Below are 20,955 nucleotides of genomic sequence, written 5' to 3'. Positions count from 1 at the left end.
CCTAAAAAAAGGAACTACCCAGTCATAGAAATGAACTGGGAATACCAGAAACTCCATCTGTCCTGAATAATTATACATTTACAAACTGTTTTGCATAGGGCAATATTTTATATGTACAAAACAACTGGAATAGTGAGTAGAAGCGCTATTTATTTAAGAGTTGTATGAAATTCTTGGAAACCTATTGAAAGAATTTCAAGATTTAAGCTACTTCTTTCCTCTTGGTCTGTGGTATGATTTCATAAACTCCCTGATTTTAGGGATTCCACTATTTTCCTCTCTAACAGTGTTGATCATTGCTATGATTTAAAAACAGTATGGTTGTTTTACTCCTTTGATCATCAATAATATTTTCGTCCAGACTAGTTCCATATTTCCAAGTATTTCTATAAGTCATGTTTTCTAAACCTCTTTCCTTGTTATATTCCCCTTCACTACCCTTTCTCAAAATACTGCACTTAAAAGTGATTTATTAATCAAACAGAATGCAGCAACCATTTGGTGTAAATCTTTCACAGAGCAACACAGTGAATATTTCTCCCAAGTTTACACACAACACTGAGTAACACATCCCAGGGGCAGGTTTTTGCCGTAATATCACGTTCTCTGTCCTTTGTGGACTACTACAACCCCCCAATTTTTAATTTTTTTTTTCCAAAACTACTGATGTTTTTATATTTGTGCAGTTGATTATTTCCTTCCTACAATCTTTCCCTCTTAAAGTAACTAATTACAAATTTTGAAATGCCCTATTTTCCTGTTCCCAAAGTGCAACATGTCCTTCTCTATATAATCCATGTGTGCATTATATTTAACAAATCTTACATTTCTGTATCACTTGTTGCTTTCTTTGTAAGAACTACTTGTTAGTTTGTTATTAGTTTGTTTTAGCAGTGTGCATCCAAATTTTGCAAGTTGGTGAATTTTTGTTCTCAAGACTTTTCCATCAGTTCATCTCTTTTTTATTGGAGAATCTCATTGCCATTCACTGGACGGGGTCTTACACTGTGAGAAAGAAGGTGACACACAAGAAATGCTAGTTTCTTAATAAGATATGCACTCTTTGAGCAGTGATTATTCACATACATCAATAGCACAAAATACTTTAAACACATCTCAGTGTGTGAAGCCAACTGTAATAGTTAATATAACTCAGATGACATTAAGTCCCCACATGTACTATATTGGAAATGATCTAAACTAAACTAATGCTGTTTAAACAAGGCAGATTTTAGTGAAAAATCAAAAAAAAAAAACCAACAGATACTGTATATGGACTATTTAGTTATTTTAATGAAATGTCCGTAAGGCAGAAGGTTTATAGTTAACTTCTTTAAGAGTCCCCACTATTACTGGACTCTTAAATTGGATTCCATTTGCTTATTTCTTACTGCTTGGTTAGTGACTTTCAAAGAAATTAAAGTTGCATGTAAATGTTCCATTTGAAGAGAAGCTGGTAATTCAGGATGACTTACTTCAGATAAGAGAAACAGAGGGATGGTTTGTAATATTCCAATTAGGTTTTTTCAGCTGTTGCTGGGATTTTCTGGGATTTGCTAACTAAGGGACAGAATTTTGACATCTGGCCCTCTGAGTTAATCTTGTATTTCTGCAGTGCGTGCAAAGGAAAAGCAGCAGATAAATTTATTAATTTCAGCAAGAACCATCAGGTCTTAGGAAGGTTACACTCAAGCCTTGACCTTCTCTGCCCATAACCCAGCCCACAGCTCTAATGTTCAGCTTTGGCATGACAGAAAGAGTAGTGGAGTTTGTGATGGCCAAACCTCAGCCATCCTGATTCTCTCTCCAGACACAAAGCAAAAACAGCCCTCAAGGATGAGAAGGTGTTGGTTGCTGGGAAGTATGAAGCTGGAAACAAAAATCTGTTTTGCAATTGAGTAAATACAGACACAGAAGGTTTACTCCAGTTTCAAATGCCTCAACATTTGCCCCAAGATCCTTTTGTTCTCTAACTGTTCAATTTTGTATTCTCTAACACTCCTCCTTTTGTTTCACTTTCTCTGGGTTTTTTTCCACCTAAATTTAATTTTGGGGAAGAGTTTGTGGGAATATAGTATAGCCCTCTTTCCAACATCTCATTAATTTTTCCATTGCCTCCTCCACTGTACCTTGGGCTCTATCTCTGCCAGAGCATTGGCATTAGTTTGTACTGAAATTCTGCACTGAAAGTAATTGCATAAAGTGTCAAGATTATTTCAGCTGTATGGGTACTCAAACATTTAACTAGGGTACTCTGGCTGCACCTAGGTTGCTGTTAAACTTGGAATAGGTTTTTTTTTTGTCTTTACTGTTCATAGAACTTTTGAAAACATGCACATGCTAAGGGTGTAATAATAGGTAGAGTGTGGGTTTGGCTGAGGAATAATGGACTTAATACTGTTGCCAGCATGATAATAAGTCACTTAAGGAAGGCACATGAAGATCATTTAGGCTCTGCTGGCTTTAAAAAAATATTTGTAAGAAATAGACCAGATTCATGTCAACTGCTATGTTGTTGGGTTTTTTCCCTGCCTTCTATTATTTAGATGCCACACCTAGATCAAAATAAAATCTAGTTTTCTGTGGTTATAAAAACAAGAGGAGCAATGAAAATCAAACACAGGGTTAACTGCAGCAGAGGATATACATACACAGGAGATTTTTCAAAATTTTTATACACAGCAGGCCAGTGAAAGCAGCAGCAGCAGGCTGAGTAGATTGCATGTGATTTTTAACTTAGCAATTGAGTGACATCTTTTCACTGCTTTCATGTGCATGCTAGCTGCTAATTTATTTTAATGCAAATAAGATGGACTGGTGTGTGTCATCATGTTAAAAACTATGGATGCCAAATTGTGGGAGTACTCCAGGTGAGCACTAACAACTTGAATGACTACACTGAAAAATAAAGGTTTTCTTTGCATGAGAAAGGGATTTTTTGCTCTTTTGTGTTTTACAGTTTATTTCCCAGTATGCACCTCACTCACATTAACAGAGCACTAGAGAATGTTTTTGAGTCACCAGCCTACTCAATCAGAGTATAGGAAGTTTGTAGCATGTCCAGATTTTATTATTTTCTATCTCTGGTCAAAAATAAAATGAGTTGATTAGGGAATGGCTCAAGCAGAAAATTAAAGAAAATAGCAAATAGAAGAAATTCAAATTAAGGCTGAATTATAGATCATTTTCAATGTGGGCAGGATGAGACTGGAAGCACGCTTGGGTGCAATGCTGCCATTTGTGCTGTCTGAGGGGAGATGCTTTTATTGCTGCTTATATTTTTGTTTTGAGAGCCCTGTGTAATGGTGGTTATCAGCAGCTCACAAACACGGTGCTCTCCTGTCTTCTTTTGCACCTTTATGTTTGTTTTCCTGAGAAAATTAGAAAAGTTAACTGCTTTCTTCAGTACTTGACTAAAAACCTTCCTTGGCTAAAATGGCAGAAGACTCCATGAAGCATACATTGCTGCTTTCTGGTTTTGCCCTGCTCAAGAGACTGAACACATCATTGGTGTTTAATGTCCAGAGATTAAGGAGCTGGAACTTGAATTAATTCTCCATCTCTTTGCTTGTTCTCCTGTGTAATGTACAGCAGGCTCCTCTCAACTCTAGCGTATTTCACTTTCCTTTTTGAATAAAACGGCCTTTCAGAAATAAAATGGGTAGGGGTATTTCTGAAGTCAGAATAAACACAGATGTCTGAATTTAAATTAAGATACTTTCCAGAACTATAAAGTAAGGTAACTATAAAGTAAAAATTGGAAGCAGCCAGAAAAATCCCCAACCTGCTTGCATTTCATTGTTCTTTTTGAAAGTAAGAAATGAAAGACAAGAGATACCATGTATACACAAGAATATTAATATGCAGTTCCTCTTTACATTCCTCCTCATAGTCACTGGTTTTCTTTCCACCGAGAAATAAAACAATATATATACGTCTAGAAAAATATATTTCTCTGTTTAGTTAGTAGGGTTAAAATTTTATATTTATTAAACACTGAGTACTTCCTCATCATTCTGTATTCCATTGCTTGTTTCCAAGGAGATAGAAATATGAAGGAAGGCCAACTGAGACTCTGATTTGTAAGGCTGTTCTCTTTAATGAAAGTTGAATGTGCCTTATCTTAGGGAGCAAAATAAACTTGGAGCCTTTGTAGTAAAGAGGTTGGAACTTTGAGTTTCACTTCTGTGCAGGCTTACTTTCTGTGTCTGGCAGTGGGAAGGAGATTGTAAAATGTTCAGTGCAGTGTCAGGTCATCCTTTAGTGGCTCAGTTCTGCTGTTTTCTGCACCGAAGCCATGCAAGTTCCCTCACCCACCCACCCACCCTTTGTAGCAGTGGCTTTCTCCTGACAGGCAGAGGTTTTTTAATGGAGAATGAGAAAGGACAATAGACAACAACTGGTTTTTCTTCCTGTGAGAAGTTCAGAGATGCCAAAGTCTGGACAGTTCCATAGATATTGGAAAGGTTTTAATTGTTCAGCACAGTGTAAATGCCAAGTTCTAAGCAGAGCTATCTTTCTTGGTTTAATTCTGTGAATAAAATCCTAACTGAAGCTGGAGGCAAATCCCTCCGTTGTCTTACCTGAAGTAGTCTTCACCACCTCAGTTGTGTTTCTTAGTCCTGTGAAGGCAAACTGGTAAAGCCTCCAGGACCGGGTGTCCCCCACCTCCACCGAGCTGCGCTTCCACTGGTAAATGATCTCTTCTCTGGGGTAGCCATCTGATTGCAATGGAAAATACACAATGCTTTGTTTCATAGTCACTGCTAGGCTTTAGGGTGCTTTGGGGAGTAAAAATACTACTAGCTATTTCTGGAAAAAAACTGGGGAAGCATATTGCAAGTAAATTATAGATATGTTTTTCTCAAGTTACTAGTGCCTTTTACTTAATGTCACATTTTATTAATTATAAATTATAATAGCACTTGAGATACATTTTTCAAAAATAGGTTTTTCCACTTTTGTGGACCTAATAGGATGCAGTTTTGCCCATCCTCCAGATGTATCTGCAGCTGAACCAGGAATTCACACCTTGATCTAACCACAAAATGTCAAACTTTTGACTCCAACCAGTGCAATAGTAAAACACCTGTGCACAGAGAGAAAGTGGAAGGCCAGGACACCTTGATGCTGAAAGTAAAAGTTCCTTGTTTTATGGTCATATATAAGCATAAATTAATCACATAGGGTCCAGAAATCTTATAATTTTTATAGCATTCATTAATGATATTTGTGAACATATATAATCCATGTACTGAAAAAAAAAATCAAAATAAAAATCAGTGGGATATGTCTAATTAAGAAAATAACCTTCACTGACTCTAAGTATTTAAAAATAAATTTATAATAAGTTTAGTGTGGGTCAGAAAAAGGAATATTTTTAAACATGTTACTTACAGCTTGAAAATTCCAGTGGGCAGGAGTGGACGTCCATTGGGAAGTTGTGTAACTGTAATTGACACTCGGCATCAATTGTCAGCCTGAGAAGAAAGAGATCAGGATATATATGTGTGTATATCTGTGTAAAGTAAAGCATTGCTATCTGTGTAATTACTGGGATATTCCAAGCATAGGAAGACATCATGGTTACTGATAAGCAATATTTCTTTTTTGGTTCCATAGACCATGGTCAGCTACTTTCTGGACTGTGTAATGGAAGAAGGTATTAAAGTTCTGTTCCTGTGCATCTGAAATGGCAGCATTACTCATGACTGACAAATCCATAGGTAGGTAGATATACAGGTCATCTCCTGAGCAGTGACAAATCTTTGTGTCACAACATGCCATAAAGCATTAGGAAAATGTATTTTATGTGACAAAGATTCTATTTCAGAAATGATGGATAGGAGTCCAAATTTAGACATCTGCATCCAAGACAGCCATCTAGACTCCTTTCACAGCTAGTGCAGAGGCACTCTGAGGATACACTTCCTCTCACTCCAAAATAAGATATTCAAATTTAATCAGAAGTAAAATGTACCAAAAGGTGTTTGTCACCACTGAATATTAGGAGAGTCTCCATGATAACTAAGATAGTGTAGGTGCTAAGCTCAGGTAAAGACAATTACTTTCAGAAATCCCAAATAAGATGAAATGTACCCTCTGGTACAAACTCCACCATTTTTCATTCACTCCCAGCTCAGCCATAAACTGCAGGATACTTGGACTTTGGAAGAGAGGGAAGAGGTGGGATAAGAGATGGAAAAAGGAAAAGGGTGGGGTCAAATATTTGTTCCACAAGGTATCTCTAGGAAAGCTGTAGATTTCTGCTCTTAGCTGGTTCTGGGGTGTCTAAATGATGAGCCCTGGTTTGTCTCCAGGTAAATGAGTGAAGGTATTATGGGCAAATACCTGAGTCTCATCCTGTGGGATGCAGAGGAATGCTGGGACCACCAAGTTAATGGAGTCCAAAGACAACCTTTCTGCATTAGGGATTTAGGAAGGAATCTAATTTCCCTTCCTCTTCTCATTTTCATCATCTCCAGTACCACAGATACTTGATTCCCTGCTGGGCAGGGTGGTTCTTAAACCTGGGGGAGGTGACTGAGAAAAATTAACCAGCCCTTCTGGATCCCTCTTGAGGACAGAATCCCAGCTGTGTGATACTACCACATTTCATTTCTGGGTTAATCGTGGTTGAATCATCGGTGCTTGCTGTGACTCACCAGCACAACTAAATATACATTCATAGTAGATGCCTCTTTCCAAGTTCTACCAGATACATCTCTTTCTAGTGAGAGAAACCGAGGAATTTGAAGAGAAAGGTAATAAAACCCAAGATAGTAGTGTAGCCAAGTCCAAATTTAACATTTAGAAAGTTGATCTAGGCTCATCTTTATCACACTAACTTTGATTTGCATTGGATTTCAACTCTAAACCAGTGTTTCTTCCCTTCAGGTTAATGTCAAATAGCCTGAATTCCCAGGACTTTTCTCTTTGGCTTTCCTTAGAGAAAATGAAATTAAAGTTATGGATAAATACCTCAATGTGTACAAGACTCTGCCATCATTCCAGATCCTGAGCATCCTATTAGGAGTTGTTATCCAATGAGCATCAGCCTTCTTGGAATTTCGGAAAAATGTGTCGGGTATCCAGATCTTCCCAACCATGTTGCTGTTTAATCTGAGCACTTTTATAGTGCTGTTGAACTTCAGACGTCTGTCATACCACGTTTGGGCGAAAAATATATCAATTGTATATTCCTGTTGTGTTAACCAGAAATACTGATGAAAACATAGCACTCAGCAGTCCACATAACTCCTGATAAGCTTTCCTTAATTTCATATGAACATACTGTGAGCTAGGTGATACCAGAACTGATAAAACTGATCTCTTTTGGTGAAGTTTTGAGGCATGCTTTACCAAAGATTATTGTTTTAAAACAATTTATTATTTTACCATTGAGGTTAAAACTAAGGTGCAAGTGAGTGCCTTTCTAATTCTGTGTCCCCACATCTCAGTCCACACCTGCTCAGGTCAGAGAAAGAATTTTCATGTCCTTGGATCTAGGACAGGAAAAGCTTGAGCTGGCTAATTGCCTGTGCCTCCTGGTTGATCTCAGAAATGATGAAGTTTTTGGTGAAATTCTAGGCCTTTTACTTATTATCTCATGGTGGCAAGAGTGGTAATATCACTCATGAATGGTTTTCCCAATTTTGTAGCAATCTGGAAAATTCGTTTTACCGGAGTTAAACTGTTGCAAAGCATTTGAAAGCAGAGCACATAAAAATGTGAGGATAGGTTAAAACAATTATTTTTGCATTTTCAGCATATAGCTCAGTTTTCTGATGGATTTGTAGCTCATAGAGTCCTCCCATCCTTAATTAAAATAATATTTTAAAATTAATATAGGTATGGGACAACATTAAGAACTAATGGAAGCCTTGTAATGTCAAAATGATGGAGACTTTGTAACAAGGAAAATGGGCAATCCTTTACCTACCATATTGATAGCATTCACGGGGCCAATGCTATTTACGTACATGTCAGTGTGAATTATTGTCGGTTTAACTGCAAGAGAAACAACAAGAATCAGTAACCAATGAAGGTCAAAATCAACTATGTGAAAGTCAAGCCTGAGCATGTTACTCTGGCATCTCTTCTCTGTGGTTGTCTTGCATTTAAATATGCATATAAAATAAATACATATTTGCAACAGTGTCTTCAGTTCAAAATTAGTTGGAGACACTTTGGACAGATTCTTGTATCATTTATTCTATCAAAACAAATTCCCTTATGTTATGAGAACAAATACTGAAACCATGTTCATAGCTTAGAGAGGCTCATCTGACTGAGAGGATCTGCATTTTGTCTCAGGTCACAACAGAGCATCAAAACTATCAACAAAAGCAAACTTATTTCTCTTATGATGCCTTGCATCACTTGTTTTACATTGTAATGCCAAATGCAATGTGACTGCTGTGGCCTGCATAGGTGCCTGTAGATAAGTAATAATTTTGTAAGCCCAAAGCCAAAATACTTAAGGCTCTAAGGCAGAAATTAAGAATAGTTGTTACATTACTTTATTTTGAAATTACTCCATTTCAGCTTTATTCTTCTTGTATATCTTGGCTACAGCATGATTGTTTTTATCCCAGATGATTTTAGGAATGCTTTACTTCTGTTCTGTTTCTAAAGTCTTGGTTTAAGTGAAGATAAATTCCTCTGCTAATTTACACTGTATACATACACTGAAGGTTAAAGACTCATGTTATCCTTCACTGTGAAAAATTCCTTAGTTTATAAGTGTCTATAAACTTGTTAGCTTCCTTCATTAACCTTGCTGCTTTCTGCTTTCCTCTGTCTACCTCATCCATGAAATCTGTGCCTTTTTCTATAAACTTATTACTGCTGTATCCTCTTCTGCAGAGGTATTGTCTGCTGCTCTGTGCTCTCATGGACCTTCTCAAACTGACTTTCAGCAAGACAGGGAGATTTTTTTCCTTTGAGTTACTTCAGTAATCAGTGGAGAGTAAGATCCCTCCAAAAGGTGATTGAGTCAAATAAGACTTCCATTCTGAGTCCAGCCTTGGCTCTAACACCTGCATTGGCTGTGGGAGTCATCTGGGCAGGCTGGCTTTGTTGACTGCAGTTATCTCTTGTGAGCCTTCTCCTCTGTGCCCTAGTCTGCCACTCCTGCCCTGCTGGGCAAGTGAGGGCCAGGCTGCATCAGTCTGTGCAGGCTTGCTGCTGCTGGAGCTCTGTAGCCATCACATCATACAAAGATTAGGTGTATTAGCCTCTTTTTGGCTTCTCTTTCCAATATATTATTTGTGATCCTCTGACAGAATGTCTTAGCTACAGAAAGAAGATAAAAACTTGCATTTTCTTTACCCAGAAGTTAAATTCTGAACATCATATGCACGTAAATCATCACAAGCTGCCTGATTCAGCAAATTATAACATTCTTATTAGATGTCTTAGGGTAGATTCAGCTATCTTAATTTATGTCAGCTTCCAAAATCATGACTAATTTACATGCCTCTGATGTTTTTCTGCATTGCATTTTATTCTCGTAACTACTTTGAATGGATTCTGCTTCCTGAGTAGCATAATATGGCATAAAAATTCTCTTCACTGCTTAATCAAAAGGGGTCTAAAACCAAAACAAACCTACCTCCTATGTCAGGTCTCAATTTGTTGTCATATCCTTCCAGCAAACCATTTAAAATAAGAGTCACATCACTCTCATGGACTTTGGGAGTCAAAACCCAAGTCTTATTTGAAGTATAATCTTCATAATCATCATCTCCCTTTTGTGTGGAACTATTAAAGAAACAAAAATGAAAAAAAGAAAAGCCTTGAAAAATATAAACTTGAAGGTAACTTCTTTGGAAGACAACACACACACATTTTAGAGTTTTATAATATTGTAAAAACATTTTTAAAATTTCCCATTTTCAAAATTATACTCCCAGTAAAGATGCCAAGTGACAGTTGAGGTTACAGTTCACTTTATCAGCATTTTGTTTTAGTACGGTTGAGATCACATTCTGTCTGTTCAGAAGAGCATCAGTGCTAACCACCTTTGTCATGGCTATTTTTTCTCTAATTGACTCAGGTGGGACCTGTTATGAAACAAATCTGTCATTTAGCTTATGTAACTCTCCACCAAAATATCACTTATTATGTCCACATTGTTGTTGCTTCTGTTGGAGAGAATGACTTGATGAAACACATTACTGATGAGACCAATAATTATATTTATTCAGACAAACCTCTCATGCAGCTTTTCTCCACTCTGATGAACTTGAGTCTACTGTGCAGTTGGAAAGTTGAGTACAGATTTTTGCCAGGGGTTTTTCTTTTCACTTTTGCTAACCACAACCCGCAGAGGATAAAAAGTCTGTCTGCTGGGGTTTTTATGCTACTCAGAACTGTGACAGCAGATCTAATTCAACTGCTTAGTACAGTAAAAAAAGCAAGTTTGGAGTCAGAAATGTGTAGACTAGTCTTAATGGATGTTTGGTTTTCCCAAAATCAGTGCTTCCAGTTCTAGAGGAGAGCATTGAAACTACTTTAGAATATGACATAATCAGATATTTTAGTTTCAGAATGTCAGTGGTAATCAGTGCTAGCCAACTGTATGTTTATTTGCATGATATGCCAGTGCCCTTCTGTCCTGCCCTGTTTCTGTGACAAAATTTAAACCCTGCTGGTTAGATATGGAAAATCTTAATTTTACTACAAATGTCTTGAGCTGGTGGATAGAGTGAGAGACTGAAAAGCAGAGAAATTAGTTACTTCCCAGTTGCAGCCAGAATCTGGAGTGAGAAAGAGCACAGAGAAGCAGGTTCTGATGGGGCTGGATGTTCTGCATGGCACACGAGGTTGGAAGAGGCCCAGCTGGCCATGGGTGCAGTAGGAAGGGATGGATGGTCCCAGAGCCAGGAGAATCATTGTGTTACCATCTATCTCACCCAGCTGGGGCCGTGCCCCCTCTGCCCTGCACTGCTCTCCTGCTGCATCCAGCTCCTAGCACCCAGGCTGCATGGCCCAAAGGCTTTCCCCTGGGGGTGTTTGGGAGCTGTAAGCCAGCTGCACGAATACAATCTCATTAGGAAAGAGGCTTTGGGCTCTTTCTGCCCCTGGGCACAGCCTAACAGGGAAGAGCTGCAGCTCTTCTGCCTCTCAGTGTAGGACACAGCTTCCCAGCAGGTGCTGGGACTTTTGAAGCAGCTCAAGATTGCATAGGGCTGTAGCAACTGGGAATGTGCTGATGGAGAGAGAGCTGGTCCTGCTCTGAGTTGAGCTTGGAAGCTGCTAATGAATCTGATCTACACCTCTGTTGTGTGTGCTGGGTACCAGGCACCGACTGCAGCCTCCAGGCACCACCTCACCCACGCTGCCCCAGCCACGGGGTCTGGGAGCTGCCCAGGTCGGGAATTGGCTGCACAATGCTGGACCTGTTGTGTTTTATTAGGAATCAAAAGCAAAGTTTTAATTGGCAATATGGTCCATAGTATTCTGCTGGTACTGACAAATAGGCCAATTTAATTAAACTGGGAGGTTTTTTTTTTATTATTTTGTTGTTTGGAGTTCAAAGATTTAATTGTAATTCAAAGAAACATAACTGAAGCCAGATTCTCTCTCCTGGAGGAAAGGAAATACTTCTAAATAAAGTCTTTGCAAACAGAAGGCACTAGATTATATGTTTTCAAACTATGCAAAGTGAATGAAGAAAAATAACTTTATTTATAAGAAACCTTATTCCTCATTTATAACCAATTAAACAACCATTCTCTGAGAAGAATATCTTTTTCTGAATGGAAAAGAAAAATAAATTAAATGCATTCCTTTACAAAGGCAACATGTTACTGAATATCAGTACAATGAGAAAGCTTCAAAACTCAAACCAGCTAAGTAGAGAGTCTGGTCCACTAGACAGTGCGAGATTAAAAATATGTTTGTCTAGAAGTTTTCTCAGATCTAGAACAACATAAATTGAACAACAGCCCACAGTAACTGAAACTTCTATTCCTTCTTGGCAATTATTTGTACCACAGAAACAGCTGTTTGTTTGCTTATCTCTCATTTCAAGCCATTTGAGCACTCCACATCTCCAAAACCAGCAAATACTTTATGAAATTGGTGGGAGGAAAACACAGCCAAATGCTACTGAATTCTAGCTTTTATGAGAATTCCACAAGGATGAAAAGTGAGCATGGGTATGCAATTGTCTGTCTGTGTAAACCTGCATTCCAGTCAGAAAAATGAGAGGTGCTTCTCTATCTAAATGAGCAGAGCTTTAGCCATTCAATGCCATTAATACAATGAAAATCATAATAACAAAGCCCTTTTCATCTCCTTAAGACTTTAAGATCAGTCCTTCTGATTCTATGCCTGAAATTTTGCAAGTACTTTTAATGCCCAAGTCAAATTTGTTAAAGCCTAGATTATACCCAAATGCATATTGAAATCTATTTATATTTTTCTGACTGCTAGAAATTTTCAAATCTAGTAATATAGATATGAAGATAAACACATATTTACCTATTTGAAGATTAAACTTTAAATTTTTGAAGGTTTGTCTTTCTGATACTGATACAAAATCTCACCATTTGAGATATTCCCACTGTGATATTAGTGCCACTGCAAGATGTCTGCAACACTGTTTTATATAAATCCATAAATCCATACATGTCCTTGCTAAAAAAGAGATTACTTAAGAGGGTCACAACCCAAGCTTGAAACTTCAAGCCATAGAGTAATTAAAATTGAAGGCACTTTTGGAGATCATCTGATCCAATCCCTTCTCAGTTTGCCAGCTGAGTCTGCATGTGGTGGCTCTGATGGTAATCACTTACACATATATATGTGTGTGTATATATATATATATATGTATATATATATATATGTGTGTGTGTGTATAACCACAAGTGTTTAATATGCAGGGAGACATTTGTATGTCTCAATTTATTTGAAATATATCTTCACAAAGCAGGAAGAGGGCAGAAATTACTGGTGCTAATAAGCATTTATTAATTTAGATCTGATTTTCTTAATTATATATGTAAAGATCTATAAAATAGTATCTCACTCTTCAATTACATAAAAACCTCATTCTGCCAATGAGATTTTTGCCATGTCAGGGGCTAAACTAATGTTTTTTAGCTTCCTTTCTAAAACAAACACATACTAATCCTAATCCTTCATTGAAGTTGTTGCTTGATTTATAACATTTATAAAGCTCTTCTGAGTGCTCATTGGTGAGGAGCAACTTTAGCACAAACTGAGGTTGATGCAAACTAAATGTTCAGAAATTATTCTTCAGATCTTTTCCAGTGCATTTGATCTATACATTTCTTTGCAATACTCTCTCGGTAACATTTAATCATTTTTGGTGCAAGTGTAATCCCTGTGGGCAGAGGTACCCACTGCAGCTGGAGCTGGGGTCACCAACTAGGGGAAAAAGAATTATTGAAATTATTGTTATAGCTTCCTTCCTGGGCCCCTTAGCACTAAAGGCATTATTTCTATACTGAAAATGCATTAAAATTGTAGAAAAGGACATCTCTGCTGGGAAATCACTGATACGTTAGGAAAACAATTTTTTCCATCTTCTTTATTGATCCTTCTTCAGAAGACATGGTCAAACCCATTACTTAAATGTTTCATTAGTGTGCTGATACGCCATCCTCTTAGCAGACCAAAGCCACAAAAGTCCACATTATGGTTTGGGAATCTACTTTTTAAAATTAGATTCAGCATGATTTCTTTTGTGCTTTCATTTCCCTAGAAGTTAGTTTGATGCCCATGTAAAAATAATCTTGGCTTTAGTAAAACTTAACAGATATGTTAATGGTATGTAACTGTCTTACATTAGTATGCTTTCAAGCCTTTGGCTTAAATCTTTAGTACAAAAATCAATATAAAGCATAAGTTACCAATTTCAAAACTACTGGGTTTTATTTAATTGCTGACATAAAGTCAACATTATAACTTGGGATGATCTCTGCTGTCATCTCTAGATCAAGACACTCTAAGGTGATTTCCAGGAGAATCATATGTAATGCTTCTTGGAAAGACACTACTGTGTGTTGGTAGGGATAGGCCATGCATTATTTAGTACCATAGACAGCAGCAATAATTTTCAGTCTCAATTGGGGGACAGATTGGGTACATCTGATTTAAGTAGTGAGCAATAGCTCTCAAAGGATATCCCTTTGAAATAAGATATTATTTCCAAATCCACGAGAACATGATTTTCACAACTTATTGCAAGGAGTAGAAGGGGAAGGATATTCTCCTCTGGCAAAAAAACATTTCATAGCTGGTCAGTCTTTCAGCTTTCAGATATGAGGTCATATAAACTCATCAAAATCTCTGTAGTTCCAGTGACTTTAAATGAGTTATGACAGTTTGTACCTGCTGTGGCTCTGTCCTCTAATTTTTCTAAATATACAAAATTAATTTTAACCATTACCAAGAATTTTGTTGTGAAACTTCACCTAAGAGTTAATTGCTAATATTGCATTGTTGTTTACAAGCAGAATCAGAGGAGCCACTAAGTGCTTAAAGGGAAAGACCTATAGCAGTATTGAATAGCTAATGACTAAATAATTTAAATCTAATTAAAAATTTAAGTTTATTTATCAAAAAATCTGGGCAACTTCATCTTTTATACAAAATAAGCTATAGATCTTTCAGCAAAGATTTAATAAACTACTTGAACTGAGTTTTCCATTGAAAACATCAATGTTTTCTACCTCTCAGGGAAGAAGCAAAACAAGGCTTGCCAGTTCACCTAGCATTTTAACTAGCACTGTTTAATTTAATGAAGATCCAAGTTCGATTCATTCTCTGATGTGCATAAAAAATTACCTTAATCTATGGTAATACATTATTCATGGTGGTAACAGGGTCAGTGGGAAGGCAAGATGGGTTCCAGGTTCCCACTGTGGCTACAGAGATGCTGTGTGCAGATGTGACGTATGAGGATGTGCAAATAGCAGATGTGCAAGAGAATACAGTGTCTCTGGAAATCTGTGTCTAAATTCTCCCTTGCTGACTCACATTTTACATAAAGGTATCTTGATTGAAGCAGAAAATATTTTCACAAAGCTGTGCCATGGATTCTCTTGTCCTGTTTGTGTTTCTGTTCTGTCCATTTGTGTTGCTTAAATCCCAAGGCTATGTGCAGGACTGAGTTTCTGTTCTTGCCATAAAAATGGCACCTGTTTTCTCTTTTACTACTAAATATTCACCACAAATACCCAACCTTTGATTTTATTAGGGCTACAAATCATGTAATGCAAATATTAATCATTTCCCAAATCATTTCCCACATCAAAGATGGAAACTTGGATGCTTTTCTTAGAGGGGAGGAGATCTAGTCAGTTATCAGAAGCTCCACAACAGAAAATGAAGTTGAAAAATTTGGGCTAAGAAATCACTGAGAAACTGTCTTGTAGCCCTACTCCCTTCACCTAGATTTGTGGTACTGCTGCAACTACAGTTCTGGATGAAGCTATAATGTTCCAGAAGAGCCTGAAATCTGGGATTCACAGAGTTTACAGTGAAGGCCACAAGGGTGTATAAGCTGTATTTTGGCCATTTGTTGTAGTCATGTAGTAAGGGATGCTGAGGAAGTTCACAGGAGGAAAGAAAATTATTTTGACTTCTATTCAATGGTTTTGGGTGGGGTGGATTTTAGGTAAATCACCTGTAGAAGATAGTTTATTTCCTAGGCACTGCTTCTGCTGCAGCTATCATTCCATGTATACTACTCAAATTATGTAATTTAGTTAAAATCTTGGCATGAAATGATTATTTAAAACAAATCAAAGCCGAATTTTTCTGCCATCCCTAAGTCGCAGAGGGACTGAAGCACATACGAAAATAATTATTAAAAGAATATTGCAGTTCTCATAAAGAAATAGGTACAGCTGAAACACTTAGATTATGGGACTGAGCACACAAGTCTCAAAATGGTTTTTTAAGAGCCAGAAATTACTAGAGGAGCACAAATGAATGCTCCCAGCAATGACTTCTCAGTCATCTTTACTGAACATGAAGGCCCCAAACTGCCAGCAATCAGTCACTTCTGAAAACTCTGCCTGCCCTGAGCTTTAAAGGCTGTCTGGATTCCTGTGAACATTTACACTCTGCTCCCCTGAAGAGATGATACCTGGCAGCACAGCACCTATGGATCATGCTGTGGATTTTACAAGCTTTCCTGCAGCCATTCAGCAACTCCCAGCAACCTCACAGGTGCTTGTCAGCCCTTTTGAGTAAAGTCCAGTTCTTAAACCTCTTCACAGACTTCTAAAATATTATATGGCAGTGGTGGTTTTGTATCAGTGTCTATAAAAGTGTCAGTCATAGCAGACTGGTTTAGCTTCCAGTCCTTCTACATCTTGCCCAAGACACGCACTCACATTAACAATAGTTTAAAATAGCTAAAAATTATTGCATCTTAAGTGCAGTAGTTAAAGCATTTGTTTTCCACATTTTCAGATTCTGTTGAATTTGGCTACAGCAAGTGTTTATAAGGAAAGGTTTGAAATGAAAAATTTTACTTGGTTTATGTTTTGTTTCCTTCCTGTCAGTTCATGGAAACACTTTTTAAAAAAACCCCTTCATTGAGAGTGCTAACAATAAACCTTCTGGTTTGCAGTATTTACAGTGTTTTCTAGTTCACTGTGCTGAAAAATTGTAGTGCAATTCTTGCATTACACAACTGATTGGATTCAAGTCGTGAGTGACCATGAGGGCTATTGTCCCTTTTAAAATATTTCTAGTTGCAACATTATGGCCTCATAGCCAGTTGTCACAAAAATTACCAGAAACAGACCAGTGTTAGCAGCTCTGGCAAAGAACCAAAAGATGAAATGTAGCACCCAGTCTAGAATCTATTTCTTCAGCAGACCATTGAGGCGTATTGTTAAATAAATTGATAGTGCATATACATCTCCAGGTCTATCAGAACAGGTTGGTGTTACTAACCAAAGCTGAATTACACCAAAGTAAACAAAATATTTATTGTGAGTTGGTGAAATTAACCAAATCTGAATTACACCACAAAAAATAAAAAAAAACTCGTGGGTATGGAGCGGAATTGTATGATACTCTGAGGGAGGATAGCGAAGTGTAAAGAGATGAAGGAAACTTTAGGCCTGTAAGAAACAGAAAGATAATTATAGAAATAAGCATACATCATTCATTTTGAACAGCCTGGGCTTGAAGTGCAGCATTTATAGTTACTAGAGCTCTGGAGGAGTCTAAGATGTGATCAGATGATTCAGATAAACCTCTATAACTTAAGATGATTATTTCAATGCTTGTTTTTTTTTTGAGCTGGAATTTTGTATGACGATGTTTCTTTATATTTTATTTACTGGAGGTTATATAATCCACTTCTGTATCTTTTTTCACTGTGGTTATGGATATTTGTGTTAGCAGTGAGCAAAAGCATTAGAAACAAACAGAAAAGGGAGAAATAGCTACAGCTATTCTTCTGCATCAGTCATAGGGTTAGGCTTGAGTTGATCTGCTTTATTTGAAAGTATCTAGCTATATCTAAGTGTAAAGGGTTTAATCTTGGAATTATGTGAACATCTGAAGGTTTCTTTTTTGTTTGACATTTTTTTTTTTGCTGCTGCTCTGCTGTCCCATCCCCTTCTCTCCTTTCTTAATTTTTTTAACCATTCTATGCATCTCGAAATGTGAAATCTAAGGCACTTGGAGCATGATTTTTGCCTGTTGCTGTTACTCATCTCCTGTAGATTTCCACTATAGCTAACAAATCTCAAGAGAAGGAGTAAACAACCATTACTGAAATGTGATTTGGCTAGGTTGGTTTTAGCTTGAGCTCACTTCATTTTTTCTGGCTTTGTCTTATGGTATATAATTGTAATTTGTTAGTATTCTATGTGAAATCTCTTCCTCAATGATGTACATTACTTTTATAAATGATTGCTCTAAAATCTTACTTTAAATTAAAAAGCTCAATTCTCTTCTCAGTGAGTGAGATTAGGAAATCATGGATGCCCTCCAGCCATCTCTTTAAAAAACATTAACTCAAAACCCCCAATCCTATTGCTCAATTAGACTTGAGAAATGGAAAAAATAGGTCCTTGTTCTGTAGTACCCCATGAGGCACCCATATTTGTGGTTTTTCAAAATTCTTGCACAGTTTTTTTCTGTATTTTATCTGCATGGCAATTTCACCCAGAAGGAAGTCACTTCTGGAATCAGTCACTCATGATGTAGTCATCTTCTCATCACTCTCTGTCAATGTTTAAAAACAAATATGTGAGGTGTCAGAAGTGTCAGCAGTTTTGCTTATTGAGTAGCACTCCTGAGCATTTTTTTTGCAAATTTAAAATACTTTTTTTTTAATTGGCCTACTAGAATCAGCTATAAATTCAAGTTAGGCTGAACATAAATTCATGTTAAGCTGAATATAAATCCTTATTCAGGGAATGTTTTCATTCTCATCTTCTCCATCTCAGTACATAGAAGAGCTCTATAATGAAGTGTTCCTGGTGTTGGGCTGGGAGCCAGGTACATGGAATGCTTACCCCAGCTAAAGGACTAGTGTCCTACTTGCTGTGCTAAGCCAAGTGATATCTTCTCTGCATGAAAGTGTAAACCATTTCTACAACATTAATAAGCACATAAATGTCCCTTATTATTTGTGTTTGATGAAGACTGGGTATGAAGCTGAACCATTTCATGATGGAGGAGGAAACAATCCCTAACCATTCCTTAGGGAATGACTTGTGCTTACCAGCAACATTAAAGCCCTTATTGCTGGTAAAGCAAGTGGGTCTGGTAAGTCCTCAATGTTTAGAAAGCCAGTCGAAAATAAATGTGAAACTAGTATAGGTTTATTCTGAGTATATCAATAATTCTTATTTGTCTGAGATCATGGAAGTATCATTACTGGAATGTTTTTAGATAGAAATACATCTAAAGAAAGAGCTGAATGAACAGAAAATAGCTGCTCAATACACATGTCTTTAATTACATCATGATGTAGCTAACTCATTCACAAAATAAGAGTCAGCAAATGGTGAAAATTAAACTGGTTTTTGTTGTTTCTTTTTTAAACAATGATTCTGATTTAACTTAATTTTTAATGCATGGTAACCAATAGTAACCCATGTGCTCCCACATAAACCAACTTATATCATGCAAGACGCTGTTTGCACTCATGCTCATAAAACAGACTGTGCAGAGGTGGATGTGGAATTTAGTTCTGATAACAGGGTAGATGTGTGATACATTAAGAATGTAAGTGGCAAACTAATGTCTCTATGTCAGCTGAGTAGGAAAGTCATCAACAAGTGTTCTGCAATTCCTCTATCAGATTTATTTGTTTTGATGGAATTTCTTTGGTGTTTTGGTACTATCAGGACAGCTTCATGTCAGGGTCTCCTTATTCCCATGGGACATATAAACATGCCAGGTTCTGAGTAAGGACTGTCGGCACCTGTGCTCTAAAATACTCCCAGGCAGGGTTTTTCAACTCACCCCATGCCTGTTTACCCTGGAGAAAAGGAGGCTTAGGGGGGACCTTATCAGTCCCTACATCTCCCTGACAGGAGGCTGTACCCAGCTGGGGTCAGTCTCCTGTGCCAGGTAACAAGGGATAGCACAAGAGGGAACAGCCTCAGGTTGCAGCAGGGGAGGTTTAGGTTGGATGTTAGGAAAAATTTCTTCACTGGAAGGGTTGTTGGGCATTGAAACAGACTGCCCAGGGAAGTTCTGGAAGCATTCAAGCCATGTGGATGTGATACCTGGGGACATAGTTTAGTGGTGAACATGGCAGTGTGGGGTTAATGACAGGACTCAATGATTTTAGAAACCTTTTCCAGCCTTAATAATTCCATGATCCTGTGCTTCTACCCTGCCATGCTGCATTCCAAGTCCACTTCTCAATGCCTCTGCTGTTGTAACAACTTTGTATTTCTCTGCACTGCACAGTGATGTCAGTAACTCATTCTCCATGGAGTCATGGCTTGTTAGTATTGTCTAAATAAAACTCTAGTTGTACCATACAAAAAGTCAGATAAATTAGCCATAGATGCCTGGTCAATTAGATAAACGCCTGTGACAGCTAAACCAAATAAAAGGGAGCTGTGGGCAGGTCAAGAGGAGTTCAGAGCCTGCCAAGCCTCTGTCCTGAGGCCGTGCAGGCTCAGTGCAAGGCAGTGCCTGCGGTGTGTTGCTGGGCTGCAGCTGCAATTCACACATGGTGCTTCCAAAAATCATCACATAAATTGTGATGCAAAGCTGCTACATCATACTTGCCTATTTATGCCCCACTTCCAGAGACAATTTCAAAAAGAAATGCTGGGGTCCTGAAAATTTTCTAAAAAGCTTACTTTGGATATGTAGTCCACAGAAAGAAAATCTCACTATTCAACTATATTTAGCTATCTCACTAGATTCATCTTTATATGCAAGAATTTCAGAACTTTTTCCTGAAAAAATTGTGAATTGTTTTAAAAGTCCTAACTAATAAATATGATGGTGAATCAGTAATTTTATTTTTGTGAGAAGAAACTGTGCATGGACTCATTCAGTGTCTTTTTTCTTTTTTTTTTATCAATCTCCAATAAGTAAAATGTAAGGCACATAACATGCAAATTCTACCTAGCTCTGAAATTTTTGACGTTTGAGTGGGCTAGGCATAATGATCACTGCAAAGCCAATCTTCCCATCCCTTGCATTTGAATGTGACTATTAAGGCTCGTCAAAACACCAGGAAAGTAGGAGCAATTTTTATTCCATACACATACAAATATGTATCTCCCAGAATTCTTTTTTTCCTCCACAAATATTTTGGCATACCTTTTTTTACTCTTGTTAGCATTATAGAATTTTACTTTATAAATTGTCATTGCTCTGATTATGGTCAGAGAAATTTTTCCTTGTAAAAGGAATGAAAATTTTACAGAGAAAGATACTAGAAACTTCTTTTATAAGTAAATGTTATTCTCAGGG

At 37.4% G+C, this 20,955-nt stretch overlaps 1 protein-coding gene across 1 annotated transcript in view; it reads right to left on the bottom strand.

Annotated features, from left to right (window-relative positions):
* Positions 1–20,955, bottom strand: part of GABRG2 (gamma-aminobutyric acid type A receptor subunit gamma2) — a 63,114-nt gene that overhangs the window by 29,610 nt on the left and 12,549 nt on the right. The window contains exons 2-6 of the mRNA XM_021549499.3: positions 9,617–9,765; positions 7,943–8,010; positions 6,982–7,202; positions 5,398–5,480; positions 4,584–4,721 (exon numbers count right to left, since the gene is read on the bottom strand). Coding sequence (XP_021405174.1) covers positions 4,584–4,721; positions 5,398–5,480; positions 6,982–7,202; positions 7,943–8,010; positions 9,617–9,765 — 659 coding nt within the window. The remainder of the gene's footprint in view (positions 1–4,583; positions 4,722–5,397; positions 5,481–6,981; positions 7,203–7,942; positions 8,011–9,616; positions 9,766–20,955) is intronic.

This window comes from Lonchura striata, chromosome 15 (genome assembly GCF_046129695.1).
Source record: "Lonchura striata isolate bLonStr1 chromosome 15, bLonStr1.mat, whole genome shotgun sequence".
NCBI lineage: Eukaryota > Metazoa > Chordata > Aves > Passeriformes > Estrildidae > Lonchura > Lonchura striata.
The sequence above is the reverse complement of the archived record's forward strand: the minus strand, read 5'-3'. Positions and strand labels throughout refer to the sequence as shown.